The 14,636-nt window shown below is 37.7% G+C and overlaps 2 protein-coding genes across 5 annotated transcripts in view; one reads left to right on the forward strand and one right to left on the reverse strand.

Moving 5' to 3' along the window:
* Positions 1 to 18: 18 nt before the first annotated feature.
* On the reverse strand, positions 19 to 6,112 carry TRAPPC2 (trafficking protein particle complex 2). Of its 3 annotated transcripts, none has more exons than XM_017812237.1 (5): positions 6,056 to 6,112; positions 5,149 to 5,258; positions 2,980 to 3,124; positions 2,244 to 2,329; positions 19 to 1,362 (listed from the first exon to the last, which is right to left on the reverse strand). In XM_017812237.1, the coding sequence occupies exons 2-5, from the start codon at positions 5,239 to 5,241 to the stop codon at positions 1,264 to 1,266; spliced, it is 423 nt and encodes a 140-aa protein (XP_017667726.1). In that variant the 5' UTR covers positions 5,242 to 5,258; positions 6,056 to 6,112; the 3' UTR covers positions 19 to 1,263. The 3 variants fall into 3 exon arrangements, with proteins under 3 accessions (XP_017667726.1, XP_017667728.1, XP_017667727.1); XM_017812239.1 differs by lacking the exon at positions 6,056 to 6,112 and adding an exon at positions 5,891 to 5,909; XM_017812238.1 differs by lacking the exon at positions 6,056 to 6,112 and adding an exon at positions 5,357 to 5,795.
* Positions 6,113 to 6,154: 42 nt separating this feature from the next.
* OFD1 (OFD1, centriole and centriolar satellite protein) overlaps positions 6,155 to 14,636 on the forward strand; it is a 30,213-nt gene continuing 21,731 nt past the window's right edge. Inside the window, exons 1-9 of one of the 2 annotated variants that reach the window (XM_017812224.1) lie at positions 6,155 to 6,229; positions 6,351 to 6,452; positions 7,305 to 7,505; positions 8,286 to 8,354; positions 8,440 to 8,467; positions 9,201 to 9,308; positions 9,997 to 10,133; positions 12,201 to 12,374; positions 14,292 to 14,398. In XM_017812224.1, the coding sequence (XP_017667713.1) occupies positions 6,357 to 6,452; positions 7,305 to 7,505; positions 8,286 to 8,354; positions 8,440 to 8,467; positions 9,201 to 9,308; positions 9,997 to 10,133; positions 12,201 to 12,374; positions 14,292 to 14,398 (920 nt within the window). In that variant the 5' untranslated portion in view covers positions 6,155 to 6,229; positions 6,351 to 6,356. Of the gene's footprint in view, positions 6,453 to 7,304; positions 7,506 to 8,285; positions 8,355 to 8,439; positions 8,468 to 9,200; positions 9,309 to 9,996; positions 10,134 to 12,200; positions 12,375 to 14,291; positions 14,399 to 14,636 lie in introns of both variants that reach the window. The other variant, XM_017812225.1, reaches the window with a different exon arrangement.

Below are 14,636 nucleotides of genomic sequence, written 5' to 3' on the forward strand. Positions count from 1 at the left end.
TATCATGTTCTTTTTTTCCTCATGGTATATTTTACAGTGACAGTGTAGCAGTAAGTGTAGAAATAATAACTGACTGTACATTTATAGCACATGTATGTAGTCCCTTTAATTATACAGACTATGCAATATGTACTTCTTAGAACACCATGCCACTTCCTTTGGAAATTACTTTTCAGACATTTAAAAAAAAAGTACAAGAAGATAGCTTATACAGATTTATTGCAAAAAGGAACAGAATACTTAAAGGATTGTAAACCTAAACAAAATATTAGGTACATATATGTCATATTAAAAATTACCGTTTTGGAATGATGGTAAGTTTTGCAAAAGGGTCCCTAACATGTTTTACAATGAAATAGGAGCCAGACAGGCCAAATAATGCCTTTCTGAAACTTCAGCAAATGGAGTTCCATGGTTCAAAGATCCTACTCTAAATATATTTGCAGAAAGAAAGTTTTCAGCACTTGAAAAATAATGGAAAGGAGTGTGTTTAAACATGTAAATTTAGTTTGGGGGGGGTTTGTGCGTGAATTAGAATTAATGTCAGGGCTGACATGGCTGTTCTGGTCTACTTCATTCATTTCATTGATGCAATACTGCAGCTAAACATGTATTGCACTAAACATATGGTAAATTGGAAATTATAAGCTTTTAAACTTTAAATTTTTTTCTCAAAGCTTCTTGAAATCCTGGAGACAGCTTTTCTGTCTATCCTGTTTTATTTTTATTGAGCACTTTATATACACACAATTACACATTAATAAATAGAGACCTGATTTACTATCACAAAGTGTAAGGTTAGTCTGGTTAGTCTGCAGAGTAAGTTTTCTAGCGAAGGAATGAAAATAGCAAAGTTTATAACAAAATTAACCACACTGTTTTCCAGTCAAGAATTCTCATTTACTCATTAATTCAGATAGCTGGAGACACCTTTTGCATGTAGATCTGATTTCCTCCTACCCTGTGTAAGAGGCTTACACTTTGCATGTTGACACCCAAATGTCTTAGTTTGTACCTGTGCAGCCTCTGACATTTTAAAACTTCTTCATACCACATAAAAGGAAACTTCTTAAGATAACATATTTTAACCAGAGAAGTTTGGCTGTTCTTATCTGTACCATCAAAAAGAAAAAGTTCCTTCAGCATCCAATTTGTTAGTCTTCAGAAGATGAATCTCAAACATGCAGGGAACTAACCAGAAGAATAACAGTTCAAACAGTCAGGAAAATATGGAAAAAACACTCACTCAGCGAATTTATTTATTCAGCTTAAAAGGTGTTTCTTCCCAAGGAACTGGACTTTCCTTTCAAAGGCAGTAGATCGAATAGGAGAATTGAGTTCATAAAATGGATTCATTGCAAACTGGGGAAAGGAGAAAAACTTATCAATAAACACAAATACAGCCCTGGAAAATGTCACTTAGGTGAAATCTACTACTAGCTTTTGGCCTTTTTAGTGCCACGAAGAGCACAGAACTCCTAAACAGTCCTTTCTTTCCAGGCCCTTGCATTCTCCCCATATATGTGCAGAGCCATCCCCTAGAACCAGCTCCTCACAACAAATGCATCACAACACCAGTTGAAATTTCTCTTTTGGAAATAAGCATCATCTGAGTGCCTGCAGGAAGCTGAGATTGTGATGCTTCCCATGACACTTTGCCATTACCCCATCTAGTGGAAATACACTGGGATGTGAGAACAGGGCTACGTGTTCTGAGAGCGAAGCACTGCCGCCAGGCTTTGTAGAACAGTCCTTTCCTTTTTTATCACCATTAAAGACACAATACTGCCCCAAAATGCCTCAAAAGAAGTTGCCTCCCAGCTTCTCTATTGCCCAGAGAAGCTGTGGATGCCCCATACCTGAAACCGTTCAAGGTCAGGTTGTGTGGGGCTTTGAGCAACCTGGTCTTGTGGAAGGTGTCCCTGCCATGGCAGGGGGTTGGAACGAGATGATTTTTAAGGTCCCTTCCAACCCAAACCATTCTATTCTGTGAAAAAACCACTGGACTAAAATGAAGAGTAAATTCTGAAAGAGCACAGTTTATAACAATTTAGAAAAATCTACTCTGTTTAATGCAAAACAAAGCCTTTGTGTCACGTTACCAACTCTGGCTGATGTGGACAGGTTCTTCTCCAATTATACAGGCCTCCATGAGAAAACGTGCTAAAACACGTGTGCCTGACCATGTACAGCAGAACACGCTTAAAAGTACTGCAGCAAGACCATAAGAATTGGGTTCTTACCTTTATATACAACTCATATACGTCATTAAAGAAGTTCTTAATTCCATCTTCTAGCCTTACATCATGAAGCATTATAAATCTCATATGTACAGCAATTAAGGAAAATAGAACTTTCAAGAAGAAAAGAGATATGTAACATATCCTGAGACAAGCATTTACACCTAATTCTGCATATATGTTTAGCTGTACATGAAATAGCAGTGACTCATAGGAGGAAGCATTTAAAGTATATATTTCTGAATGTGGATGACACTCTCTGAACCTTTGCCATATACCCCTAAGGTTAAAATTACATTCAATGTTATTTGCTATGTATAACAAATGTTTCTCCACAAACACTGCCAGGACTACCTGTACATAAGATCAAGCCTTGACACTGCATTTTCACGACTGGTGTGATTGACACCAAGCATATTCATCCCCACCTCTCCTCTCTAGCACAATCAAAGGGGTTGGAACAGAGAATCATGTAAGCTTGCTTAGACCCTCATACTTCTTTCCTCTAGTCCATGTGAGCTCCACATTTCATTAGGCTATTTCAGCTTCTCCAAAAGTAAAAATCCACCTTTCCAATTGTTCCCAGTTTGAAACAGCTGCTGTGCCTCCCAACACAGTTCTTCCTGAAGCTGGTGACTCTCTCTAACAACAACAGTGAAAATCTCCAAACTCATTTTATGTCTTTCTGGCAAAAGGCTTTTCCTATAGAAATATAAGGAAAGAGAATAGGAAAGGATATGTCCAGCTGTGACAAAAGCAGAAACAAACCATTCGTTAAACTTGTCCACAGTCTTCAGATACATGTTGTTAGAAAGCCACATGTTCTCATCCACTAGGTCAAGAGCAGCATGGGCAATGAACTGGTTGAGATGACGATGATCATCCTAATGTATTCCCAGAAGACAGAGGATTAGTAATTCAGTGAAAAGAGTGAAATATAAACAATAATTTGCTCAAGTTGCTAAACAACCAGTGCTCAAGTTACATAAAGATACATATACCCTGCTTTTCTGCCATGTGTGCCATCCTGTAATTAAATTGTCATGATTCAAGGAAGAAAAAAGGTCATCATAATATCGCAAAAACACTGGTCATCACAAAACCAGTCTTGAGAGCAGCAGAACCAATAAAGCCTATATTTATCGCTCAGGAATGAATTCAAGCATGAATTCTTTTGTTTACCAATGGGTAAACTCCCACTGCTAACTCATTCCACAAAAGAGGCCCTGGTATGTATTTTTCTCTTCCTTCAAGACACCTATTTTTGCGACATTTACACCAATGTAGCAGGTTTTGGACTGTAATGTTTCTGTCAAATTTGGCAGAAATTGAACAATAGATTACAGTGTGTAAAATCAGGGGGACAGATGGGGAAAGCAGAGATGTACAGAGGACAGGTGTACTGATAACATCACCTAAAGATTCTGTTCTTTTCATGTTACTTACTTAGAAACAGGATTGTTTTAGTGTTTTGGAGGTCTTCTTTTTCCTAAAACCTAGTGCAGAAAAACATCCTGCAACTAGTATTAAATATGTGCTTACAGAAGTAAATTGCATCTCTTCCTATAATAAACATCAGTGGCCTTCATGAGAGTGATCAGTGTTTGGCCCTATCACTAAAGAGCTGTGTAGGCAAAGACCTAGAACACCAGAAGACATCTGCCAAAAAGAGATACAGAACAAAATGATACTGCAAGCTTTTATTAGACTGGAAAAATAAGTAGTCTTGCACTGTTTCTCATAATACAGGGATGCTGTTACTGCCATCGTCACCTCAGTTTTTCCCACAGATCAGGTATGGCTCAGTCCATTAACAGCTTTACAAGTTCCATTAAGCCATACTGAGGAAGAGACTAGGTAGCAAAGTTAAAGGGGCAAAAGCTTCTGCTGATTTACCACGTACATTATGCAAACCTCTTGCCTTAGGGGGCTGTGCAGTGCCACTGAATTCACTGCAGTGGCATGTCTCAGAAACAGGCGTAATAGTTGCCAAAACATATCAATATCTACTCGTTCTCCTTCAGTGCACATCAAGTTTAGATTCTTAGGACCAAAATTAGTACTCCAAGCTCAGTCAGACAAGAAGCTTACCTGAGCGAAGTTATTTCCATTAGCAGAATGCAGAAAATGAATTTTCCCACAATCTGACACACCCTCCCACTAAGTCAAGTCTGAGTAGCCTTATTTATGATCTTTTATGGGACACTAGCTCAAAATACAGATTATGCCATGCAGTTCAAATCAGTGACAGTACACACTTCCACTTTTGGATACGCTCACAGATTCACGCACTTTTATTCTGAAGTCTGTTTTTTCTTTCATGTAATATCACTATGCATAGATTTGTTCTTTTCCCATTGGAAACACTACTGATTGAGTAGTCTTACATTTCTGATGTTTTCAAAGTCTTTATTTATCAATACGAGTTTTAAGCTTTTCTTACTTAAAAGCAAGTATGACTAGTGAAGATGGTTAAAAAATATTTTATAGCATAAAAAATGAAAGAACTTTCAAATTTATGTTCCTTAGTTTACCTTATTACTGTATACAAATACCTTAAAATTAAGTAGCATTAAATAATGAACAGCTATTATGAAACCTCTACACACTAAGAAAAATTACCAAAGCACAACTAGGATATATATTCTGTAACATACAGCAGCAAATATTTAAGGAAGATGTGTTTTATGAAGAACTAGTATGATCTGACAAGGATTTTTAAGAGACTTGAGAACTCCAGAGTTCTACTCCCTATGACAAAGTTTCTGGTTAAAAACAAACAAACAAACAGAAAACAGTAGATACTACTTCTAATAACATGCCGGTTGTGTTTCTAATACACTGTAAAACTATACAATTAAATGCACTGTAATTACATCATAGGAATGTCACAGGGGAAAAAACATACCTTAGACTCTACTTTTCCAGGAGGCAGAAATTCCATTTCAAAGATGGGATTATCATGATGACCAACTATCACGAAGTAGAAACTTCCAGACATTCTTCAAAATAGCGCTCCTTACCAAAAAAAAACCAGACATGCTGATGACTCTATATATTAGTCCGTGTAGAAGTGATCCTAAAAATTAGCCAACGTGCTTCCTGTTCATATTTACCAGAGGCTGAAGAGAGATAAACACTTAGGTATGCATATCAAGAGGATGGACCCAGTAGTGCCAACTACCAGGACATGAGGCAACAGGCAGAAGCTGATGCACAGGAAGTTCCACCTGAACACTAGGAAGAACTTCTTTACTGTGTGGGTGACCGTGCACTGAACAGATTGCCCAGAGAGGTTGTGGAGTCTTCCTCCTGGAGATATTCAACAATACCATGGATGCAAACCTGTGCCACATGCTCTGGGATGACCCTGCCTGATCAGGGAGATTGGACCAGATGATCCACTGTGGTCCCTTCCGACCTTCCCCGTTCTGTGATTCTGGGGGGAGGGGGGAAAATATCCTTAGAGAGCTAAACATCTCCTGCAAGTGAACCTATTTACTGGTACCTACAAACGCCTCCTGCACCGCTCACTGGTGATTTACCCCCTGACAGCCCCTCAGCCTCCTGGACGCGGCGATCCCACGCAGTAACGCGGGGCACCGCCTCCGAGGAACCTCCTCGCCTGTCTCTCCCCGGACCCTGCTCACAGGCAGCAGGAAGGGGAAGGGTCGCCGTCCTCCCTCGCACACAGCGGCCGTGGGGCGGTCCCGCGGCACCATCCCCGGGCACTCCGCAGTTACCCGGGAGGGATGAGCCGTCCCGCCGCCCCCCAGGGGAAGGACCGCAGGGTCCCGCCCGGCCCCGCCACTCACCCCTCGCCGCGATGGTCCGTCCCCGCTGCCGCGGCCGCCCGGAAGCGCCGCGCTCCGCCCGCCCCATCCGGCGCCTCCGTGACGGCACAGCGGCCGCCGGGGCCGCGCCGCGACCGGCGCCACAGCCCGGCCGTACCGGGACGAGCCGGTGCTCCCCGGCCCCGCTCCCTGCGGGTAGGGGGAGGCTGCCCCGGGAAAGCCCGAGGGGGAGGCTGGGGCGGCGCTCGGCGTTTCGCTGGCCGTGGGTCGAGCTGGGAGTCAGTAATGCCCCTTTTTCTCCCCCCCGGTGTTGTAGGGCAGCATGGCTTCGGTTGAAAGGGAGGCGCTGTCCCAAGAGGAGCTCCGGAAAAGACTGTATCAGACTTTTAAGAGCCGAGGTGTGCTGGACACACTTAAGGTGTGCTTTGTGTGCTACCTGTGATCCGCTGTACTGCTTAACACTGACAGCAGTGAAAGCCACGCCGAATACAAATGTCTCGCTCTCTCCACTGATGTATTGTTTTTTGTGTCACGGTTGCATACCTGCTTTTGAAAGCTTAAAACTCTGTTTCTGTCGTGATCTTTTAGTATGCTATAAACAATTTGTATAACTATATAATGAAAATTATTATTTTCTCCTTTTACAGGAGGGAGATTTTCTGATTTTAGGTTACTTTTTTCTCTGTTTTAACTCATAGAATGCAAATATGTAAGGAAAAAAATGCCATTTAATTATTATTAGTGCCTCTAAGCTTGTTTGATTAGTACCCTTTTGCTTTCCTACAAAATAATTGATATTAAAGATATTGAATTTTCTGTTTATTTTCTCATCTCTGTTTGTGCTGGCATCAGCAGCTTCTTGATATGAGACTCGAAAGAGGACTAGTAAGGGTTCCAGGTACACCTGCAATTGAGGCCACATCAGGCAGGCTTTAAACCAGAGGGAAGGAAAACAGGAAAGCAGTGATTGGAAAATTAAGCTGGGGGGTAGGAGAGTGGTGTTTGTGTGAGCTCTTGACTGAGAACAGTACTTCTTTTCAGTCCTACATAGATCTTGAGGGAAAGTTAGGGATCACTGTATCCACAGTTAAGAGTGTTTTGAAGAAAGGCATGGTGTCCCAAGTGCACCTCCAGATTTTGCCAAAATTACTCTGCCCTGTTCTGTTCTGTAGGTTGTACAGGTAAAATGAAACTCACCCTGGATTTTGAAAAATTAAAACTCTCATTGAGTAACATGTAAACTGAGAATACAGTGTTTTTTCTGTATCAGACGCAGCTCCGAAACCAGCTCATCCATGAACTGATGCACCCAATTTTGAGCGGAGAACTTCAGCCACAGACGGTTCCAAGCGATGACAGTTCACTTTTGATCACAGCTTCCAACAGTCTGGTGGCAGATCATCTACAGAGATGTGGCTACGAGTATTCGCTTTCAGTTTTCTTTCCAGAAAGTGGATTGGAGAAGAAGAAGGTAAGTTCAGTAATTTGCCTCTTCCATGATGTTTAAGCTTTACTTCCTGGGGGTTGTCATATTCCAACAACGGAAAAAAATTTTGTGATAGGGAAGTAAAAACACAAGTACAGCTTCTGATGATCTCCATAAAACATTTCATTATTCAGGGCCATTTTCATGAATACTTTAAACTGGCAATAAGGTAACGATGCTGTTCTGGAAAGATGTAGCCACAGTCTGGCTGTGTGGCAGAGTGTTTGGGGAACTGATCCTGGCAAAAGCTTGTTTGGCCATTCAATGCCCTGAAACTGTGGTTCCTGGTCAGTTAAAGCTGTTCTAACTACAAAGTGTGGCTGAAAAGGGCAGTCCTTGCCTTTTCTTTGTTTCTTCTCTGTAACTCTGTGATAGGGTAAAGTTGTTTCTAACTGAAAATTAATTTCTTGACCTGGTGAATAGTTAGTTGTCATTTAGGTCAGTGAGCTCATCTGACTTGTATGATAAATGAAGAAAAGAGGCAAGGAAAGTAGCAAGGGCATGTATCTAGGGTGGGGAGGAAACAAAACTATCTCTTTTCAGAGCTTCAGCTGATCATAAAGCTACCTCCTGGCTGCTGTATGTCTTAAGTAGGGGAGATACGTAAATGTAGTACTAGAACAGCAGCCTCTGCATGATTTTACAACACAATAAATAGATCTTACAATGGAAAACATTGTACAACTGTAAAATAGGGCCTCTTACATATTTGAAATTATTTTCAATCAGTTAACCTTTTCTCACTGATCTTTCTTTTCCACAAAGCTGTGGACTATGCAAGACCTTCTTCACTTAATGAGGATCAGTCCAAAGTCCAGTCTTTACAAATCACTGGTAAAGTTATTTTGATTTTGAAAATAAACTTAAATTACAGCGGTGATGAAAATAGACTGGCTAAAACTTCTTTTCTTTCTTACAGACTTCAGGAACCCAGAAGGAAAATAAAGGTACAAGATGTTTGTATATGATGCAGACAAGGATAATTGTGTTAGCTTCATTTTTGTTAAGACGTGAGCAATAAAAATTCAGATTTCTTAAGTGCATGTTGGTATGGAATAATATGGATTCAGCTGGATTTTGAAGCTTGCAGTACACTAGGGTGATGAATGTTATATTTCAGGATTATCTGACTCCTATTTGTTGTGTGGATTAGGTGTTAACATTCACTTATGAAATAAATGGCTTGAACATTAGAAACATGAGAAGAATCTGTAATCAGGTATTAAATATAATGCTCTTTGGAAGCTTTTCACACTCCCTTTAGCAAACTCAGATTTTGGGTTGTGTTTATAATACTGTATTAACTTGCAGAATGTACTTCAAAACTAGTTACAGGTTTAATTTACTTTCCATTGTTTTGAAAAAGAAATAATTCTTATGTCTTCATGATGAAACCTGGCTATACTGTATAACCTAAATTAGCTTCATAATTAAGTAGTAATAATCTTCACTCTCAACTGAAAGAGACAGAGACATGGGTGGGAGGAAAAGGACAGCTTTTGCTGAATGAGGTGGACTGGATCATGCTTATAATAAAACCACAATAGTTTACTTAAATACTTGTTCTTTCTATAAATCAAGTAGGTTTTTCTTGTAAATTGAAAATTACTTTGTTAATTACAGGCTCAAATTCAGTTTTGTTATGAAATGAGAACTAATTGATCTATTGGATCTTGCCAGGTTTTCTTATGCAGATTTTAATCGGACTTACAGAGCATCATCTATATAAGGAAACTCATAACACAGAAACTCAGACAACCTCAGTGCCTCCTTATAGAGAATCTCTTGGTAAGTGCAGCCTGTGCAAGCAAGTCTCCCCAGATACTTTCATATTGGTAAATGGTATGGATTGTATGAATGGTATGCTTTCATTACTTATTCAAAAGTAGCCTAAAGTCATAATAAGTGAAGTTCATGTCTATCACTAGTACATGGAATTTCTAAATTTTCTTTAAAAAGGCAAGAGTCTTTTTAAGTTTTGTGTTTTGTTTTTTTTTTCGCTTAGGTGTTTTCTTGGACATTTAGTTATGACAGATGGACTGTAAATGTTATGTGTTGAAACATGTCCTAGAAAACATAATTGTAAATGTGTGCCTTACTTCTCCTTCTATGAGTGTTTCGGTGCAAGTTACACGTAGATTGAGAGTTCTTGAATTATAATATGAATGCTGTTGTTAGTATATTATTACAAAAAAGCTAAAAATTCTAGTCCACCCATGGAAAACAGGATGAATGACTATGTAATACCACAAATAGTGCCTAAACAGCCAAGTGCCTCCTCCTAGATATGTGTTGTGTGGCATAAAGCAGATCAATGGCATTCTGCCTCTGCTTTTGTAGCACACAAGTGTTTCTAGGATAGCGCTACTTAGATAAGCTGAGGAACATCCTGCAGAGAGACAGGTTCCTACAGTTTTTGGTAAGATAACTGTGGTGACTTTTTTAAATCATGGTGGATATGTTGCCTTTTTTATAGCTGAGAAGCTTCAGCTGATTGATGAGCAGTTTGCAGACTCTTATCCCCAGCATCAGAAATACGAATCTTTAGAAGTAAAACTTCATGAATACAGAAAAGAAATAGAGAAGCAGCTTCAAGCAGAAATGCATCAAAAGGTATAACTCTGGTCAATGAATTTGAGGGAGACATTTGTTAATTTTGACTTTGCACATTGCAAACGTTTAATACTTAAAGTAAACTGAAATTAAAGATCTAATAGTTACAGCAAGCACAAAAGGTTAAGTTAATCAAATATCAATTGTTAATTTGATGATATAACATATATTTGCGATCCCCCTTTTTTGTTATATGTGCATAGAATGTTAAACTTTTTATTCTGATGTTGATTTGTAGCAAAACATTTACTTACTCTGGTTGTTTTAATTTGGTAAATTTTATTTGCTCTTTGATTATTTTGTTTTATGGAGAAATGTTTACTCTACTTAGTCATGTTAATTATTTTCCTTACCAATTATGATTTTAAAGCTTGAATTTCAATATAATGCATAGCAACTGAGAGCTGTGATTTGCTGCTCTGTAGCTTGGCAGATAGCTACTTTTTAATACTGGTGAGAATTTGCGTAGTATTTCAAAGCATTGCACAGAAACACTAAAGTCATAATTATTTCTGTGGGGTTTTTTCTTCCTCTAATTGAAGACAGTTCTTTTAGAGAGTTTTCCTTCATTTTGGGAATAAAATTAGAATTTTGTCATGTAATCCTTCAATGATCCCTGTGTCTGAAAAATGTAGCAGAAAGAATATACTGCAATTCATTTAAATGCATCTTTTTCTTTTCCATAAATTTTGTCAAAATGAACTATTTATTTAGATAGAAAAGATTAACTGTAGTTCATTTAAATAATTTTTTTCATTAGTTTCTGTCAAGATCAGTAGTTTATTGGGATATAAAAATATAATCTAATAATCAGAATTCTTAGACACACTTTTAAAGGCACTCAGCTGCATATAAGCTGTTTGAGGAAATCAATGTAGTCATATTTATTCACCTAGACAAGTAGAAGGACGCAGAATTAAAAGTGCCAATGTATTTTACCTTCATTTTTCATTTAGTCTTTATTCCCTAACTGTCTCTGTCTGTGTCAAATTATCATGTGAAACATGATAATTTGTGTATTGTTCAGTTTGTATCAGTTTAAGCAAACCAGTTGTAAGAAAGGAGATTGAAATCTTAACCAGGTATAAATCTCTTCTAAATTCAATTGACTTTACTTGAATTCTTTAACAATGTAAGATGAATTACTGTGAGACATTTCTAATTGACTTTGTATACAAGTGGTGCTGTACTGTCTCACTGTTTCTTAATTTTTCATAAAATTTATGCCCACAGACCCGAATTCCTAGATTAGACATTGCTTTTTCCCCTCTTTAATCTTTTCTCCAGTCTCACAATTTTTCTGTCGTTCTCTTTGTATTCTTTTGCTCGTTTTTTCCTTACATTTTCTTATCTTGTATGCTTGCTTTCCCTTGTCATCCAAATTTTTATTGTAATTCTTTATAATCCCATTTGTTCTTGCATACATTGTATTTCACACACTGTATGGAGTCATGTTCCCTACAATTCTTCTGTGCAGTTGCAAGATTCATACCTTCCTGTTTGTGTGCATTTACTTTTATTTCCAATTCTGCTTAGAAGTCAGTGAATCAGGACTGTAACCTGATTGTGGAATCTCTCTTTATGTGGAGTTACATGTTCTGCATTTTTTATGCCATCCAGATGAATTTCTGTGGTTGCTGAGCAATGCAGGATCTGTCTGCTTCTACCATTTCTTGAATCACTAGTCAAAAGTGGTTCTTTGGGAAAGGGGCAAGAATAGAGACAGTGTCAGAAGAGGAATTACAGAGTGTGACCTTTCCTTAATTCCAAGCAGAATATCATATCTGCAGTGTGTTTTTCTTCATAGGTTTCTATTTTGCTCTTGTCTGAAGCTAATAGTTTTGTGTAAGATCTGCTTTGGGATGCTGGATGAACACAAGAAAACTATGTGAGATGTGCAGGTAGCATGTGCTGATAAGATACTTTTATCACAGTAATTAATTTTTATCAAATTATCATTTCCTAACTAGATTTTCTATATGAAATTTAGAATTGTCTTAGAGAGGATTGTCTTTGTCAATTCTAAAATGGCCCTGCTTAGCCCTCTTTTCCTCCTTTATGTAAAAGCTGGAACACTTTAAAGAGGTTGAAATAGCAAAAATTAAAATGGAGGAGAAAGTGCAGACCCAGAAAGAAATCGCTGAGCTGCGTCACGAGTTAGAGAAGACACATCAAGCGAAGTCTGAAGCCTTGATTTCTCGTGAAAAGAATGCTATTGAGAGGCTTCAAAAGCAACAAGAGGTAAAGTTCCAAGTATTTTTTTCTTAATCTATTAAAAATGATTCAGTGAGTTGGTGAAACTGTTCTTTTGTCTTTGGGAGATTTACCTTCAGATCTTACTTGGCTTATTAGGGAAAACTTTGAATTTACTTTTGTTCTCATAAATAGGGGAATTAATTTAGCAACTGCAAGAATGAATATGGTTAAATACCAAAGTAGAGGTGGCTAGAAAAGGAACAGTTCTGGAAGCTGGGATTGAAGGATCTAAATGTAATAAAGACTTTAAAGTCTGTTTTATTAGTTTTACTGAATTCAGATCACTGATTTTATTTTTTTTTTCATGGAAAGTTGAACATAGCTTTTAGTTAAAATCTAAGTTCTTTTAACTGCTGAGAAGGACTTAAACCTAAAGGGAATACATAGCCTGTAGGGTACAGGTAGACCGTTTCTGTTTGTCTTTATATGTTGAATGTTTTGAATAGCCACTGTCTTTACTGTAAGCTGGCATCTCCGTTTGTTTCTTTGAACACTTTTGTGTTTATGAGTTACTCCTTTAGGCTGTTAATTCTTGGTGTTTTGCCAGGGTAGTAACTGTTACTACAACACACAATAATTTGTATGTAGTTCTCAATTGCTTATCTCAGTCTCTATTAACTCAGTCTTTGAGAGAATAGTTTGTTTGCTCTCCTGTTGCCTGTTTGCCTGCTACTCCCCTGCTGTCTGCAGTAGACCTTGGTATCCAAATAACAGTCATCCACAAATGCTAACCATATTTTTGCTTTGTTGTGGTAGTTTTATGGTTTTGCTTGTGTCTTGTTTTTTTTCCCCTGAGAACATGTGGTATTGGTTAACGAAGAAGTCATACAGGTTTCTGAATAGATTTTTGTATTATTATATTATTAAACAATTTGTCACTATCCCATGAATTTATTTTCTTATTTATGTCCTTAGAATCTTACAAGAAAACCATCTATTTTATGCTATCAGTCTTCTTTTGTGGGTGTGAAATTAATTCAATAATTAAAAAAACCCACAACAAATTACTAGATCAACATAGCTGTCAAGTATTGTGTATGAATATTTAATTTCTCTTGTCAGCTTCTGAACTCACTGAGAACTGTATATTTCATATACATAGGGATTCTTTTAGCAGAATCCAGGTATATTTACATTAAAGATGTCAGATCATTTAAGCCTTCACTGTGATAACTTGGAAATGTGGCTTGAGAAACTGCTCTCTTTTTTGTGCCAGGAGCAGCAGCTGAATCTTTCAGCACTGTCAAATGCACACAGCTTTCAAACTTGATATAAGCACCTGCATGGCAAAATCATAATTTTCTTCTTAGACATTTATTACTTCTTTGGAGGGAAATAATGTCTTTTGTGCTTACGGATGAGAAAAGCCATTTTTATTAATAGGAAGATAGGTGACTTTTGGTATTAACATGTTCATCACTTACAGAATCCCTTTTACAATTTGTTTGAGTTCTATAAGTTAAACTGCAAAAACTGGTTTACTCAGTTTCAGTTTTAAATCATGTTTCATCAGGGAGTTTGGTGTTTGTTTTTTCAATTATGTCTTGTGAAAAGATACAAAACTATTTTTTATTTTAAAAAGTCAAGTGTTTGAACATACTTATTCTGTAATTTTTCCTTTTACATAAGTTTTAATCAGTGCTATTTCTTAAAGGAGAAGTGTTTACAGGTAGCCAATAGTGACTCCATTTAAAACATTTTTACTCAGAGTAAAAGTAGAAAGGGAATACAAAAAGATACATACTATTGATTCTGGATGTTATTTCAAATTATTACTCTATAATTAATATTTATGGGAGTAAGATCAGTTCCAGAAGGAGATCCTTGTAAATTGAATGTGTTAAACAGTGAATATACGTATAAAATGTGAAGTAAAACTAGGGATAATATTTTGTGATTCAGATAGAAGCAAAGGAAGTGTACGCTCAGAGACAAAGTCTGCTGAAAGATATCGAAGCCGTAAGAACCAGGGAGGCGGAACTGAAGGAAAGGATGGAGGCATTTGAACTGTAAGTTGCTGAAGGATGTATGCAAATGATGCTGTTGTCCTTTTTCTGAAAAGTTTGCTTCAGGATGTTTCTGCTACTATGACGTTGAAGTAGATTATATATCCCAGCAGTTACATTTTGAGCAGTGTTGTATACTGTCTCTATTAGCAGGATACCCCACACAAAGGTTGGGTTTGTTTTTTTTTCTATTCTGCTTCATCCAACCAAAATGTTTCAGCATTGCTTTGGGGGCAAGGAA

Source organism: Lepidothrix coronata, unplaced genomic scaffold (assembly GCF_001604755.1).
Source record: "Lepidothrix coronata isolate B3197 unplaced genomic scaffold, Lepidothrix_coronata-1.0 Scaffold35, whole genome shotgun sequence".
NCBI lineage: Eukaryota > Metazoa > Chordata > Aves > Passeriformes > Pipridae > Lepidothrix > Lepidothrix coronata.

Excerpts from the sequence above, each read along its gene's own strand:
- TRAPPC2 (XM_017812237.1), bottom strand. The coding sequence starts at position 5,241 with ATGTCTGGAAGTTTCTACTTCGTGATAGTTGGTCATCATGATAATCCC. Across the intron at positions 2,330-2,979 it reads TGCTTTTGTCACAGCTGGAC|ATATGAGATTTATAATGCTT; the intron begins ATATCCTTTCCT and ends TAATTGCTGTAC. Across the intron at positions 1,363-2,243 it reads TATATGAGTTGTATATAAAG|TTTGCAATGAATCCATTTTA; the intron begins GTAAGAACCCAA and ends TCCTTTCCCCAG.